An 18,015-nucleotide genomic window follows, 5' to 3' on the forward strand; every position below is an offset into this window, starting at 1 on the left:
TAAAAATTATGCCATTACAAAAAGAAAAATTCTTAGAATTACAGAACTTAATCATCAGTAAAAAAATAGAGTATTTTATTTTTATTTTTTAATTTTAATAACATTTAAATATAAGAAAAAGGTAGTTTAATTAGTATAAAATTCAGATTACAGTTAAATATGGAAACTGATGAAAGGTCAATATCTGTCACAGAAAGTAATGAAACAAGGTTACATAATCTTCCTCCGCTGCTTCTCAACTTACACGATAAGAATCAATATTCTTAGTATTAAATATTCTTAGTTATTAACGGGTGAAAAAATGTGCAACTACGCACGGAAAAAAATTTTTTTTTCCTCTTTGTTAGAAACTAAAAATGAGTTAAAAAAAAATTCCGAACGCATGAATTTATTGATAAGTGAGAAATTCAGTTTGAAAAAGAAAAGTAAAAAAATGTAATAGAATATGATAGCAAGGAGATTATTGAAGAAGTGAATATTAAAATAACAGTGTTCTAAATAAATTGGATAATTTGTGATTTAGATATGAAAATGACAAAAGACGAAGGACTGATACAAATACATAAAGCAATTTGGCAAAAGTAAACAGATATTTTATGCAGAGAACAAGAAATACTTAAAAATATTAGCAAAGTTATTGGAATATGGGCAATCGGGAAATACAAACGAAATGTACAGAGGAATATAAAATGCGGTCTTAAAAGGATATTGGAATTGGGCGAGTCAATAATATTCGAAATGACTTAAAACATGACAGGGAGGAAGAGATTCCTGGCAAAGTATTAGAAAGAGACGATTAAGAAGAAGGCGATTTATTAAGACATCCAGTTTTAGTTAATCTGCAAGTAAAAGTTTAGAGCGTAAAATGTGTATAGGCAGATAAAAATTGGATTATAAACAACACACAATTGAGGATTTAGTTTGTACAATAAATATTTAGAGGTAAACAACTTTGCACAGAATACAAAGGAATTGAAGAATAGCATCAGACCAGTTTACCGATTAAAAATTCCACGTGATCTCTTAAAATAATTCTCACTCAACTTTCTCTTGAAATAATTATGGCTATAAATTTTCTTAAAATTATTCCCACTGTTTTTAATAGACCACAGCCTATTTAAAACGTATCCTTTACTTAAACATCATTATATTGATACTTAAACCGTCTATAATATTCTGTCTTAATAATATCACTTAAATGTAAAATTTAGTTCACCAATCAAACATCCACTACATTCGATCACTACCCGTAAACAATTTCCGTGTTGTTTTTTAATTCACGGAACCTCCAAGGTAAATTTATCCGTAATATTAATATTTTTAGCAAATCTATGTCTATTTTTTTTTTTGTTGATTTTACGACCTCATAGGATCACTTTAGTTCAATTTCTGGACCAGTCCATTTTGTAATCGGTTCTTCTTATTTCCGAATCATGCGAGTTGTTTTATTCTTGCTTCTTTCCTTTTTGCGCACATCTTTTTGTGGCGTTCTGATTTTTGGCGCTGTCCTCGTCTGAATACACCCTGTTAGATTTCTTTTTGATTTTAGGTTCAAATGTTATCATATTAGTTTTAATTAGTTTGAGGTTCTTACCAGATTTTGTGATTAGATCTGCTGTGTAGATTCTCAACTCTTCCATATCTTTTCGGAATTCCTTTATCCCTTTCGGATTTGTTGTTCTTTCCCAGTATAAGTTAATTATTTGGTTTGCAAGTCTGGTGTTTTCTGCTCTAAGTAGGTGCCCCAAGAATGATTTTTTTTTCCTAAATAAATTTGTTAGTGGGATTATATTATATACTTCTTCATTTGGGATTATTCTCCACCGTCCTTCTGCTATGTTTTTCTTGTTTATGCATTTTCTGACTATCTTCCTTTCTATCTTTTCGAACCTTTCTACTTCTCCAATTTTGTATGGTCCGAAGAGTGTCTTGCTGGTGTATTGTATTTCTGGAAAAATTACTGTTTGGTAATGTCTGATTCTAGTATTTGTCGATAGGCATTTTTTATTATATATGTTTTGGGTAGTTATTAATGATTTTTTAAAGTTTCTCAGTTCGTTCTTGCCAGTTCATTTACTCATTGATGTTATTGTTATGGTATCTCCTAGGTATTTAAATTTTCCCACTATTTACACTTTGTTTCCGTCTACGTTTACATGATTAATGCATAGTGGATCCCCGACCATAATTTTAGTTTTTTCGTATCAAACCAATTTTTACAGCAAGTTGTTCTAGTGTTTCTATTTGGGTACTACCTTCTTTTATGTTGTTTGAAGGAGGGCTAAATCGTCTGCGAAACCCAGGCAGTTTACTTTAATTTTGTTCCAATTTTTATTTTTTCCGGATTTAATTTTCTCCATTCTCTAATTATATATTCTAGTGCACAGTTAAATAATAATGGGGATAGTCCATCTCCCTGACTCAATCCCGTTTTTTCATCAAATGCATCTACATATGTCCTCTGAATTTGACCTTTGACATTATGTTTTTTAAAGGTAGGCTGATCAGTTTGATTAGTTTTGGATGTAGACCAAAGTTTCTCAGTATTTTCAATAGGGATTCCCTATGTATGCAGTCATATGCCTTTTAAAATCTATAAAGGATATTACCAATTCCTTGTCTCTCGATTTGTAATTATCGATGAGCTTTAGGTTTAGTAACTGTTCCGGGCAGCTTCTTCCGGTTCTAAACCCTTATTAGTATTCTCCTAATTCATTTTCTAATTGGTCTTTTATTCTGTTATAGATTATTCTAGATAACACTTTATAGTGTAATCTAACAAAGATATCCTCTGTAATTATCCGGGTTTGTTTTTTTTCCTTTTGTTATGTCTATTTTATTATATAAAAGAATGATTTTTTCAGGAAAAAAGTTTGTAAACTTAGTATCGATGAATCAATTCAATTACTCTTTGGTAGGGACACTACTCATCACGATCACACTTTGCGACTATAGTTGTGGATCTTTAATTCAAGCAGCTGCAGTTCTGCACGATCACACTTTGCATCTATAGCTATGCAGACCTTTAATTTAAGAAGCTACATGAATCTACCACCAAAGTAGAAAGGAGTGAGATATGGGGCTAAATTTTTGAATGAAGGGAATTGGGAAAAACGGAAGAAAAATTTTTAAGGAACGACCTAGGTAGCCTCGTCCCTTTAGACCAGCAACGACCCATTGTCCTATAGCTACTCGCTATAAGACTAAGTGATCTGTTGACATCGAATTTGTCCTCAGTAAAAAAAAAAGCAAGTTGTGTATAAGCAAAACTGTGTGGAAATTAAAAAATCTTCGTTATATACTTCTTGTTTCGTAAAAATGTTAAATGTTGAGAGGTATTGCTTGAAAAGTAATCAGTTTTAATAATATCTATATATAAGTTAGTAAATTATAAAATATATATAAAAATATTCGATAACATCTTTTCACTAAAAATTACGCTAACTTCCTTTAGCAATGAATAATTTAATGAATAAAAAAGTAATAAAATGAATAAATAGTTCGCATAATGAGTATGCGACAACATTAATTAACAGACCAATATTAATAATATTTATCTACACTTTTTCCTCTTTCACTACCTCTCTGTTTGCGTGCTTATGACAAAACTCGTTATCGGTTTTAATTCTTACACCACACTTCTGATCTTTTTTATAACCTTTTGCAAAGACATAATCACATCTTCGAATTACGTCAACCGTATTTTCTTTTTTGATATCATAAAGCGAACTACAAGCTCGATAACTTTCACAAGACTCCTCTCATTCAAAAATTCGTTTAATGTTTTTAAATGACTTACAAATATTTTAATCATCTCTTCCATTTTATGGTTATCATACATAAGAAAAATATTTTTCCAATCGAGTTTATCAACCACTTTTCTGCACATATATAGATGTACGTTTATTCGTTATAATAAAATTAATGAAAGAACATTTTATCTTAAATTTCTAGGAATACAGTAAATTATTAGGTCACAACCCACAGAATTCTTTCGTGTACATTTATTCTTTATATCATCACACATTATAGAACTTGAAATAACGTTTATAGATGACATCGTCGTATTTATTCGACAACATGCCTCTAGTAATGCTTGTTTAAATATATGTAACAGTTACGAACTAGCTATTTATTACAATGGTATTCCTCGTATTACAAAAATTTGTTTTTCCATAGCATTTTACGGATATTCAAGATTTTCCGTATAAATCAAATAATTTAGTAAATTTAATGCTTACGGCATGTAGTACATACAGGAAAACGTAAGGATAAAATCCAATAAATATACATGTTTTTAAGCTTCATTAATCTCCTCTTCGTTTTTCCATCATGTTATTCATTAGTTCCTTTATAAATCAATCGTAGCCACGGACATAAGTTATTAAGAATTTTCAAATCTTCTGAAGAAAACTTGTTTGTCCAATTTAAAGGAAGATAACATAAATTCAGTCCTTGAAACAACTATAGCTTTTCCATAACTAGTTTTAACAAGATAACATATTCTTTATTTTGTTCCAATTTACAAATCTTTTTTTGTTACGGTAACATATAACTTTAGCATATAACTTCAACTTTTAATTTTGCTCAAGATAACTTCGAATCATTTTAAATTTCCTTTTCAGGAAAAGAAGCAGTGTTCTTATTCTTTTTAAGAGAATTTTTAACGATTATCTTTTTCTAAGTCATTCAACTGATATTTAATGACGCCATTATTTTTGGCTAAATCACGATTTACATTGAAAATACGCTTATTTATAATATTCAAGTAAGATTTAGTGAAAGAATTATTATTTTTAGTCATATTTATATTTTTAATTGTGGTTTTTAAATATTTAACTGAAAATCATATTCTAAGGCCTTTATTTTTCCAGTAGAATCATTTTATAATTTTTTTCACTGTTTTTTTATTAAGTACAACCGAATTGGAAGAAATATTTTCAACTTGTTTTCCAAATTTATTGAATATAAAGCAATGATTCGAATTCATATTTGTTATTCTTTTATTATTTGTGAAACTTTTGGGAGATTATATCTTTCAAAAACAATCTAAGAGCCACCAAATATAAATGACTACAGATTGGTGGATCATCATAAATTTGAATATTTTCTGTTGAATATAAGATATTTTTGTTGCTAAGATAAAGATTAGCCTGACATTGAAATGAACTACTATTTTTCAACTAATTAAATATTTACACAATATCACCACAGAAATTTAATAATACTAATAACACAAACAGAATAAAAATAAGAGGAAGCAAGAAGAATTAGTTAGAATATAAAGTAAGGACAACAAAAAATAATAGGAAAATAAAAAAAGGTAGTAGGAAAATGAATAGGCTTGTGAAAGAAATGATGTTTTATAATATAAAAACAAGAATATGAATGAACAAAAAATAATTACAAATAAGGTTTCAACTTCTATAGAAACGACAATAAAACATTTATTAACCTACCGGGTTAGTTTAACGGTAAATTAGTCGTCGTAAATCAGCAGATTTCGAAATCGATCTTCTCAAGTTTAAATCCTATTAAAGGTAGCTGCTTTTATTCGAATTCGAATACTAGATCGTGGATACTGGTGTTCTTTGGTGGTAGGGTTTCGATTAACCAAACGTCTCAGCAATGGTTGGTACGAGTTTTTTCATGACTACACATTTACTAGTACAGTTACATTATTGCAGTGACTTTAATTGTTAATGCGACTATAAATTAAAGTATTAAAAAAAAAGATTTATTTCGAATAAATTTAAAAAGACTAACGAATGCTGGAATAATTAACAAACGGTTTTTTTTTTTTAATAATAAACTCGTATTTTTCAGAAAATATGGGACAGCTAATTACAACACAAAGTGGGAATAATTTTAAGATAAATTCATGTGGAAAGTATTTTTCATTTGAAACTCTCTCATTGCTCCAAATCATCAGCCCTATTGTTACTTATATATAATGTATTACGTAGTTTGTATATACGCGTATAAAAATCCGTATTTATGAGCAGGAATATACAGTAAAGTTTAAGTAATATTACTTGTCATGAAGTTCAAAGGTATCGTATGACATGAGACTTAAGCGTAGTCCAGAATATCATGTATTTGGCCTTTACGTTTGTTGTTGATAATACCGTTATTTCCAGAAATAACCGTATTATTCCATGACATACTATTCATCTTTCATTTGGTATTTCATAAGCTAAATTTACATATTTAATTAATGAGTTATTCTGACTATTTTTCCAAGTCAGATAAAAATTAGGAATTCTGATAGTATCCAAAATAGTTTAATTTATTTTCCAAGGGGCTGTGTTCATTATTACGTGAAATAACAGCTTTTATAATTCAGTGTTTTTGTATATAAAATGATTTTATAGATGTAGCCGTCCATTAGGTAACCTAAACGAAGAACATTATTTCAAAAACTTTAACAACAAGTACACGGATGTTAAACCCAATGACTGTAGTTACCATTTTCAACGAGTTTCCTAAACATCCATTACATTAGCCATTCCTCAAGTGCGTACGCTGATTTTACAAAATATGGGTTTATAAAAAAATCTTAAATAATATTTTTCGCAAAAAGTATGATAAAAATATATACGAGAACTAGTATATATTTTTATCGTATATATTTTAATCGTTCTTGCGCTTCATTCAAAATAAAAATGTGAGCACCTACAGGAAACCATCGAACCAGAGCACTATGTTTTTTTTTATTTGAGAGATATGTTTGTAAATTTCTTGTACTGGATTTTCCGCACACTTATAAATTTATAAATAGTAATTTTAATTTTTAATTTATATAGTTTAGAATGTAATAAACTTCTTTTTTTAATACTTTTTATTTATAGTCGCATCAATAATAAAAGTCATAAGCGACTTATCAGTGTAATGTAACTGTACCGGGAAATTTGTAGTTTTGAGCAAATTCAGGTCGACTACTCCTGAGACGTGTGGTTAACTGAAACCTAACCACCAAAGAACTCCTTTATCCATGTTCAAATCCGAATAAAAGTAACTAACTACCTTTATTAGAATTTAAACCTGAGAACTTCGAAATCAGCTGATTTACAACGACAAGTTTACCACTAGACCAACCCCCGGTGAGTTAAACAAACTTTTACAAAGATAATAATAAATTGCTTTAATAATGAAATAATTAATTTATTGTTAAAAATAAAACACTCTAAGGAATTGTTTTTTTGACACCGACTAGATTCAATATTTATTTTCTTTTTCTTAATTGGAAGTAAAAGTTAAAAATATTTGTATTGCGTATGACCTAAATGAAAGAGGAGAACAGTTTCAGTATGGAATTCACGTGTTTAAATCAAAAAGTATTTGAACTAAAAATATATCAATTTTTTTTTTTTTTGAGCAATTTATTTTTTACAATCGGTCACCAAAATGATTGAAATTTTATGGCTAAGAGAAAAGTGTCAAGAGTCGATCGAAAGATACCCCACTTCAAATACAAATAATAGGTATCATCCCTCATGTCACAAACGAAGCAATTAATTAATAAAACCAAAGGTAACAGATAATAAAGTTAACACATAAAAAATAAATAAAGGAATTAATAAATAAAGGAAAAATGTCAACCAAGTAAAATCACAAACATTAATGTCAGAGATAAAAATAGTATAGATCTTAAAAATTTCAACTGTATTTAACATAATAACCACTTTATAATCACGCACTCCAATGAAAGTTTGAAAAAAATTCAACAAATTTTTAACAATTTCTTTTTTTTATTTTCCTATCATATTTTTTGTAGGCTGTGAATTCAATTAAATGTAATGTAATTAATTAGATTAATTGACTAGATTGTAGCATAATATTATACTTAACAATATAACAATATCATATTTGTATAAGTATAATATTGTTTAATAATGAGTATTTGTTTATTAAACAAACAAATTGCTTTACTAATTTTTACCATACGCCTTCTTGAACTCTGAATATCCCAATATTAAATCATAACAGAATATAAAAAATCGAAATAATTGAGATGATAGTTTCCAAAATCGATTAGGACAAAAAATAATAATAATAATAATAATAATAAGAACAGATAAGTATCATACAACAAATTACAATAACAAGTTTCGTATTCCAATACTGTAAGATTGTAAATTACCTATCTCATTAATATTATCTGTTCCCAAATATGTAATTCTGTTACTGCTTTCAGTACATACTCTAATTTTATAACTATTTTTAAATCAAATTCTTTTTAATAACAACTTTTTAAAAAGGCATTTGAAATTTGCTAACTTTTACCGGAATTTGCGTTGTGTTTTAAATTTAATCCCTTCTTTCTTCACTGTATGAAGTTGAAAATTATTTGTAATCTTGAAAACTTTTTAAAAGAAGATAATAAAATAACTTACAAAATAGCGTTACGCCTTCTTAAACTAGAAAAAATTATAAAAACATCTACATATATTTGGTAAAGTTTTTTTCTTAAAATGTCATAAACATTGGTAAAAAAGACCTAAATGGCAATAATTATGTAAGTTAGAGCAAACCTACTGTAAATTTGTTTTCGTGATTACTGTAAATTTGCAAATCAAGATTAGCCTCAGGGAAGCAAAATCTGAAAATGCTTGTTGGATAAAATTAAAAAAGAATGAGTTTATTAATTAAAATATAATAAAGCTGAAAAATAAAACAAAACTTAGAGATGAGTATTTTTCAAACATTTATTCAATGGCATTATTTTTTATAAGAAAAAATTAAAATATTTCATAAATTAAATAAAGTTGTAATTCTAACTCAGTATGCACGGGTACATTTTACATCTAGGTCCCTCTCTTTCCGTTGTTAACATTTGTTTTTAATCGAACAGAAGTGTTTCTTCAGCAGCTGCAACCGGCAAAACTTGTATGATTTTTTTTCAAACCGTTCTGTGTTAAAAACCGAAATTCATATGCGTGTGGGTGTATGAATATAAAAATGAAAATAACATAACCGGATACTTTATGTTTCTATATTTAAGGATTTAAAAGTATCAAGAAATTTCAAATTCAAGGTTTATTATTTTTTTTTTATAACACCAATATTTTCTTTCTCTATGATATCCCTGTGGAGAAATTCTTTTTTAATGAAGAAATTGTTAAAAAAAAATTTAAATATGTTCTTTTATTTGTTAATTTTCATAGATAATTCTCTAAACGAGTGAGTAGAGTGCATATTTCCAAATAAATGTAAAGTACTTTGATTTTAAGAATTAATAACTCCAAAATGAATTGACAGATTTTTATATTTGATAAACCAGCTTTTAGCACGCTTTTAATTTTATATTTAGTAGTTTCCATTTAAACATTTTTAATTCCCTAAAAAATATTTTGTTTCTGATGAATTAAAAAAAAGAACCCAAATTTAGACCAAAAATTCAGGAGACTAATTTGTCCGATTTTAACTGGCGAATTTTGTAACAGAATTCCCGAGAGTTTTGAAGGGTTGTTTGTCCTAGTTTTGTAAACTGTATTTTTTATTTTTCCATAGAAAAGGATACAACAATTTGTTGCTTTACACCATCTACCTGGCAGTGATACGTGTGAGGCATCGATGGTACATGTGAAGCGTCTGAAGAAGCTTTAAAGATCCTTTCTATGAGTAGTATTTGCGTTTATCATCAGCTCCCTGGGTGGATCAGTCTGAAAATGTTACCATATGGCCGAATATCAACCTCTTTTTGACAGGATTGGTGTACGATATGCAAAAATCCATTCCGTTTAGTGGAGAATGTAACAGAACATAATACTGTAACTTTCTAGAGTATTCCTGTCAATCGAAATGTTTGTGAGTGACTAATCCACCACAACAGAAGAGAAATAAATAATTTTAAGTATTAACGTTAGACTATTTTAATTAGATAAATTTAATAAAACCGTTAATCTATTTCTATTAAAAACATTTTTCGATGTGGAAATAAAGTATTTAATTGGAAATCATTATTTTTACGCCTTTAACATAGAATTAGATAATTATTACAATTTTTATAAATTTATTGACACCATGATATGTTATATAATATAAGAATAGTTGTATACTTTTTACTAAATACACTAAAATTTGCTTTAAATAGTGCTTCACCTTCTAATTAAATGCCTTAATAATAATAATATTTTATATAACAATATTACAGAAAGTATTCACCACGATTCTAAACAGCAAACATAATACTTTGTATTATTTCATTCATATTGCACTTATTTATGAGTTAATATAGCAATTACACTTTAAATGAAATATTATTATTTTGTTACAGCCAAAAAATAAATAATAATAAAATAACACGTTAACGTAAATGAGTTTCATATATGATTAAACTAACGGAAACATATCTTTAACTAATAATATAAGTATTACATGCATAGAAACAACTTATGTAAAATGATATACACCTAGACTATTAAACCCGATGGTTTTATAGCGATATTAACCTAGATTTTACACGCGTACTAGCCTACATCCATTAAAATATAAAGTTATAAAATGTTACACACTTGGGACAAAAGTAATAAATATTTAATATTATATATATATATATAATATATATTTATTTATGAATATGTATATATGTAAAACACAACTTTAAGTACGTTATTTAATTTTCTATTTAATTCAGATTAATAAGTTTACGCCGTGTATATATATATATACATACACATGGGTATTTGAATATGATAGAAGATTTTCTAATCTGAATCTATAATTAAGCCATAAACCTCCCTCAAAAATTAATAAAGCTTAAAACACATTTATAATACTTTCCCGATATTAGGTATTTATTCTCATATAGTGAAAAAATAATGATGTATGAAAAAAGTTCCCCAAGATTTATTTTTTGCGGTAAGGGTTAATTTATGATGAACTTTTATTGAAAAATTATGATATAAAACCTTTAAACATTCAAAAAATCAATATTTTTTCAGCTATCTACCTCCTTCCAAGATAATTTATTTTTTTTTGTACATATACTATATTATGTTAAATTAAAGGAGTTAGAAAAATTCCATTACAAAAGTACAACCAATAAAAGATTCCTGCCTAAGATAAAACGTACCTAAGATTTCTTTTTGGAGGGGTGTGGGTGAATTATGGTGAACTTTTATTATTATAATAATATTATAAAATTTATTATTTAAATGTTTGACAGTAATAAGGTTTAAATAAATATTATAATTTAAATAAAGTTTAAATAAACCAAAAAAGGTTGAAGAAATTAAAAAATCGATATTTTTAAACTTGATGGGGTGGATCGATTTCTGCCCCCCTAACATTGCACCCAAAGTATTTTTATTTTTATTTTGAAGGTCTCTTGCACTACTAATATGTCTACCTAAGAAGACTAAAAGAATTCGATTAAAAAATAGGCAATAAATAAAATATATCTTTTTCGATATTTTGAAAGGGGAAATTTAGGAACAATTTTTTTTTAAATAGTAAAATAAGCATGCACGCATGTACTGAGTTTAATATAAAGTGGGGTTATGTTTGGTAAATTTTTAGAAAATTAACCCAATAAACCCCCCCCCCCCCCAACCAGTGCAGATATTCATACCAAAATTGCTCCGTACACAAAGGTCTCTGTGCAAACTTTCTTCAAAATCGGTTTATCCAATCAAACTTTATTAAGCTTCAAACACGCCAACACACCTAAATACGTTCTACACATATGTATGAAAAATATACCCCCTTTTTGGTTTTTTGAGGTAACTGAATCATGAAACGTAGAAAAATACAAAAAATTCCATACTAATTTTTTATTGATTAGCATATTTTCCTTCTTGCAGCATAGAACCAGAAATATGATACCAGGAAAGTAAAAATATGTACGACTTTTGGCGAAGAATAAAATACAATTCCCTAATCAACTATACAAACATTTGCATTTATCTTGTTAGTTTATTACTCTTATCTTAAACCATTTCCTTTTATTGTTTAGTTAATACTTTGTTAATAGTGGTAAAATAAAAATGTTATGAAAGGAAACTTAGTAAAGCGCTAAGGAAGTAGCTTTTATGTTCTACGAACACCTGCTTTAATCTAGCACGTGCCTAATAAAAACATCCAGAATACCATTCAGAACTTTATCAAAATGATAACCCATTATTTACACATCCACCTGCGAACTTATTCCGGTTCTTTAATTTATATATATATATATATATATATATATAAAGACTAGTATTGAACGACAATCTAACACAAACAGATCGTGATTGTGAAGTCTTTTCTGTGAAACGGAATTAAGAGAGTTTTATTAGCATTTATAATCAACCTAAACCAAATGATATATTTTATGTTTCAGAATCACTATTCTACTACAAAATATTGACAATAAATATATTTAATCTATTTCCGTCCAATCGCCTCAAGCCACTGACTTTTGGTAATACTTAAATTACCATATGAATAGTTATTAAATAAAAACAGCCATGGTTTATTTATGAATGTTTGTAAATTCCACTTTATCATACGATGTTGGAATCAGACTAGTGATTCCCAAAGATCGTGCTATCACCCATTTAGAATAACAACATAAAAAACAACTAAAAACGATCAATAAAAAGTATATACATCTTTTCCGATAAGAATATCTTTTCGTATTCCAAATGCATCAATTTTTGGTAAAATCTATTTAAAAAAACAAAACATTGTTTTAATAAAATGGAACAAAACTTACCACATATATATATATATACACACACACACAGCCCAGTCCGTTATATTATGTATTTACAGTTATTTAATTTTTTTACAGTAAGTCGAAGGTTCTGAGATTCAAATCCTAATAAAAGTTAGTTTTTTTCTTTTATCGTATTTGAAAACTAGACAATGGATAGCGATGTTCTTTTTGGTTGGGGTTCAATTAACCACACATCTCAGGAATGACCGGCATGAGTCTATGTTAAGACTACACCTCATTTACATGTCATTCATGTCATCCTAATACCCATTGGTCGATGGGATGGAGGGGTTGGTTGAAGCTTACTAGTTGAACAAGATTGCAACGTACACATTAGCAATATATAATATATACTACTCATGACTGCTCAATTAATAATTATTATATGCCGATCTCGACGGCCCGAGCGGTAGCGTCTCGGCCTTTCATCCGGAGGTCCCGGGTTCAAGCATGGAATTTTTCAAACGCTAAAAAATTTTCATTTCATATTCCCATGCACAAGCTTTGAGCTAACAAGGTAAAGTAATCGAAAGAAAATAAAAGCTAACTGACAATTTTATGCCATAGTATATTATTTTAATTTATTTTTTATGTTTTTTAAACTGAAAGACTGTCTGAGAATGATCATAATTCAACGGGGATAAAAGCCTATGTAATTATCGTAAAATAATAATAGTTTGTTTCTGTAACAATTTTGTAGAAATCTTTGTTTAAATATACATATTATTCATAATATACTATAATTATATTATGTATAATATATATTGTTCATAGTTGTATAAGGCAAGTTTGATATGAATCGAAGAATTAGAATGAGCAGCAGATAGTTCATTCAATATATGTGGTAATAATTTAAACACCATTCTACTTCGTCCGTAATTGATACTGCGCCAAAGGCTGAGAAGCGGTGTTTTTGTAAGACAAATACATATATATTTTATTTCTGTATAAATAGTTTAGATTATATTATGTATTTTAATTTATATTACTTATTATTGTATAAATATTATATATTTTACGTATTTGGAAAGAGAGTGAATTTATTTACATTTTTATTTTTAACCCGATAATGTATATTGAAGTTTTCTAATAATTTTTCTGAGAAAGGGCAAGACAGAAAAAGGTTATTCTTTTTGGAAGACGAAGTTGTATGATTTGATTCTTTTCTATTTTCTGCATAAAAAAAAAAGGTTATTATATTTTTTCTACCTTTGCTTTTTTTTATGTTTGCTTTAGTGTTTTTATTTTTATTTTTAAGATGTGAATTAAATTATGTATTTTGTTTGTAGACAAACATTTTCAATCTTTAATACATATTATTTTGTATTCAGATAATAAATAAAATTAAAGAAAAAGCTTAATCTCTTATAATTATTTCTATTTGATGAATATATGTATATATTTATGTGTATTTCAATTTTGTTTGTATTTCATGACATTTTTATTAAAATATAGAGGAAGCAATAGAACAGCAATTTAAAATAATCTATTTTTTGTGCGTATATAAGGAGTGTATTTAATAACCTTTTACTTCGAGATGAATATTTTTACACTGAAGATGTAGAGAATCTGTGATTTCTATAACTGATCCTCATTTCCACTTTCTTTCATGAGAAACAATCGAACAGTTCATGCCTGTCCAAATTACCTAAACTTGTATAAATATGATTTAATTGACAATAAAACAAAACACAAGCAACAATGACTTTGATATAGGACCATTATCGTTTTACATTAACATAAATAAAAAAATATTATAATTTGAAGAAAATTATTTGTTTAATAATACAATGAAACTATTAAGAGAATTAAAATTTTAAGTATTACAGAAGCTTAGAAATAGTCTAAATATCAATAAAATTAATAGTCAGTTAATAAAAAAAATTTGTGATCACTAATTGATTAAAACGGTTTTTCTTATTTAATCTGTAATATAATGAAAAGTTAGATATGAACTTACAAATTAATAAAACTTTGGAACTTTAATTATAATTATTTTTGGAAACATTTAACCACCTTCAGAAAAATTTAATAATCTTCTTTAAAGAAATGGAAAATGTTGTTGAAAAGAAACAAAAACAACGAAAAGTTTTAGTCACGCAAAGTTTTTTAAGACGTACCTTGCATGTTTCAAATTAATTGTCTATTTTAATAGAGTCCTAAATTTTATATTGTAAGATTTTATTAACCTAGTATTTTTCTTATAATTCTTTCTTTTTTTTTTTAATAAATCTCATGTACCACGAATACAATATTACGATCTAAATTAATAAAATATCTAATCCTAATCTTAAAAAAAAATAAATTAACATATATACTTTGTTAAAGTAGTTTTACTTACCGTAACAAAGGCAGCAGCAAGGATAATGAAGAAAACCGGTGTAATCATCCTAGTTCTGGTTCCTCAATTGCATATTCGCCATTGATAAAAACATGGACGTGTATGGAATCATCTCTGAAAAAGAAAAAAAAGTACTTAAATCTTTTAAATTACTCTTTTTCATAAATTTAATAACACAATTAAAGATCTTAAGTGTTTAATAAAATATTATACTATATATCTTTCAAGAAAAAAAAGTTTAACTTTGCGCATTTTCCTGATTTTTTAAATAATCAGAAAGATTAAACAAAAGATTTGTTATATTGTTAACAGTTAAGTTATAATAGTACAATAATACAAATAAGAGACTATTTACATATAATTTTTAAACGCAAATATCATCAGACGACGAATTCATAAGAGAAAGATGCAATGCAAGCAATAATTAAATTTTTATGTAATGAAAAAGGAATAGAGAATTAAAATAATCATTTAAATACTGTTTTTTTTTCGTTTTTTTTTTCAGGAAATAGGTAATTTGTATACTACAAAATAATAATTAAAGAAGGAAAATGTTTAAATGTGAAATATAAAATGTATGAGCTATCTTATCTTATCTAATTAGATATCATTTCTTTCAATAATCTTAATATGTAAGTTATGTTTAATATTTACATCTTAATGTTTAGGAAAAAGGAAAACATTTAATTAACTACCATCCATGAAATTAAAGTTACATTATCGGATTTAAGTAATTAAATAATTGCTGTTATGAAGTAATGAGTCTTATGTTAAAAAAAAAAAAAAAAAAAATCAAACATCTATAAAGAAGAATGTTTATATGTCCATTTATCTCTTATACAGATCTACAGTTTTATTCCAATCGTGATGGAATTTTCCATGCTAACAGTTTCAAACAAGATGAAAATTTATCTACATTTCATTTTGAAAAAACTGCTCTCATCCATTTTCCATCCACTTAAGAAAGATTTTAACGCTTAGTTTTACGGTTTTCGCAAATATCTCGAAACTGTTTGGAAATTGACCAAAGTGGAGAAAATTTCCTTAAAGCCCATAAAATTTGCTTCAAAATGCAATTTTCCAGACTCTTATAGGGTTCTTTTTTTCCAAAGTTATTAATAATCAAATTTGATAACTGCTGCGCAACTGTTTTATTCTTTACCTTGTTGTGAGTGTATCATCATTGCATTTGTTACCTCCTTCTCACCCGTTTTCCACGTCATTCTCAATCTCACTCAGTGACACCATTGCATCTTAATATAAATAAATGTTATTATGTGTATTTATATACGTGAGTATATTTATCCCACAGCTCCTCCTAGATCCCAGGACCGATTTCAACCTAACTTGGAACGATTATAACTTTCTAACTGAGTATTAGACATTTCTAACGCAACCGCTGCAGAAGGATGAGAACCTTAAAACATTATTAAAGATTAAGATTTTGGAACATTTGGGAATATACAAGAATATTTTCGAACACTATTCCATTTTGGAAACTTTTATAACTTTCTAAAAATTTCTACAACATTTTGGAGCATTCTGCAACATTATAGTATAACATTTTTAACTGGAACTTCTAGACCGATCTAGAACTTTCAAAATATTTGTAGAAAACTCTGGAGTATTTCTACAATAGAAAAGATCTGAAGTTCTTTAATAATATAAAAGGAAGTGTGAGATATCAGTTGCTTCAGTTTGAACTTAAAAATGTGTAAAAGTTAATATCAAATGTCGTGGTATGAAATTTAGTTTCTTGATAGTGAGTGAATTGAGATATAGTGTTATCTGTAAATGAAATAGAAATATGAAATTTCGACAGTATTATCATTGAAAAGTGAAAAATCTTCACCTTAATGATGTAACGATGCCTAAAAGGAAACGTAAGTCCATCGGTCAGATTCAGTCAAAAGCAAAGAAAGCAAAATTTTAGCGAATTGACAAAACAGATGACCGACACTAACGTCTTCAAGTGTTATGGAAAGTCAGTGACATTTTTGTTAAAAAAAAAAAATTAAAGAAAGTATGACTACAGCGACAGAGTATTTATAAGCTAGTTTATTATATTTGTTGAAATTTTTTATAATGAAAAGTTACAAAATATTTTTTCTTTATCATTATTTGAAACCTATAATAAAAAACAAATATTTATTAATTTTCTATGAATATTCGAGTAAACAATTGCAAAAACAATTTACGATAAACCGTATGTAGAATAAAATTAATTAAATTTATACTTGAATACATACTTGTATCTTTTACTTTATACATCAATTAATATTCGTTTATAAATTAAATAAATATTCTTTTATTAATTTGGTGTTGGTCTAAAATTTAAGATAACAATGTTAAATTGGATCGTATTAAAAAAATTTCAAACATGATATAGGTTTAATTTCAAGGACAGAGTTATTTAACACTTATAAAGGCAATATGAGTATGTACACATTTTCGTAATTATTTTATTAAAGTATATGGAAGGTAAAATAATTTTTACTTTATCATGATTTTATATTTCCAAAGGACTTTAGCAATGACAGCGTGCTACTAGAGATTTAAGAATTTCAATGAAAAAAGAAGTACTTAGGAGAAATGAAATATTACTTAGTAATAAAACTGACTTCACGGTACTCATGAAATAAGGAAGATATTTTAAGTCGTTTGAATGATGTTTGAAAGCAGTTTTTATAAAGATGTATTGGAAGAGAAGAAGGCTCGATACATTAAACCGGATAAAAAGTAATTTCTTAGATCATTTGCTGCGAAAAATAAGTACAATAAAATTAAAAATGAAGAAGTTGAAGGTGTTAGAAAAATTAATGTAAATAATACATAAATCTGATTAGGCTAACATAATGTTGTATAACACAGATTACACAGATTATATACTAGTATATTATTATTTAATAAGATGTATTAGATACAATAAATCTTGTTGGGTCAATATTACATTATTTTATACCAAATTTAA

At 27.0% G+C, this 18,015-nt stretch overlaps 1 protein-coding gene across 1 annotated transcript in view; it reads right to left on the reverse strand.

Annotated features, from left to right (window-relative positions):
- nolo (ADAMTS-like no long nerve cord) overlaps window positions 1–15,158 on the reverse strand; it is a 680,775-nt gene extending 665,617 nt beyond the window's left edge. The window contains exon 1 of the mRNA XM_075359132.1: window positions 15,045–15,158. Within this exon, the coding sequence (XP_075215247.1) occupies window positions 15,045–15,092 (48 nt within the window). The 5' untranslated portion in view covers window positions 15,093–15,158. The remainder of the gene's footprint in view (window positions 1–15,044) is intronic.
- Window positions 15,159–18,015: the final 2,857 nt, after the last annotated feature.

This window comes from Lycorma delicatula, chromosome 3 (genome assembly GCF_047948215.1).
Source record: "Lycorma delicatula isolate Av1 chromosome 3, ASM4794821v1, whole genome shotgun sequence".
Taxonomy (NCBI): Eukaryota; Metazoa; Arthropoda; class Insecta; order Hemiptera; family Fulgoridae; genus Lycorma; species Lycorma delicatula.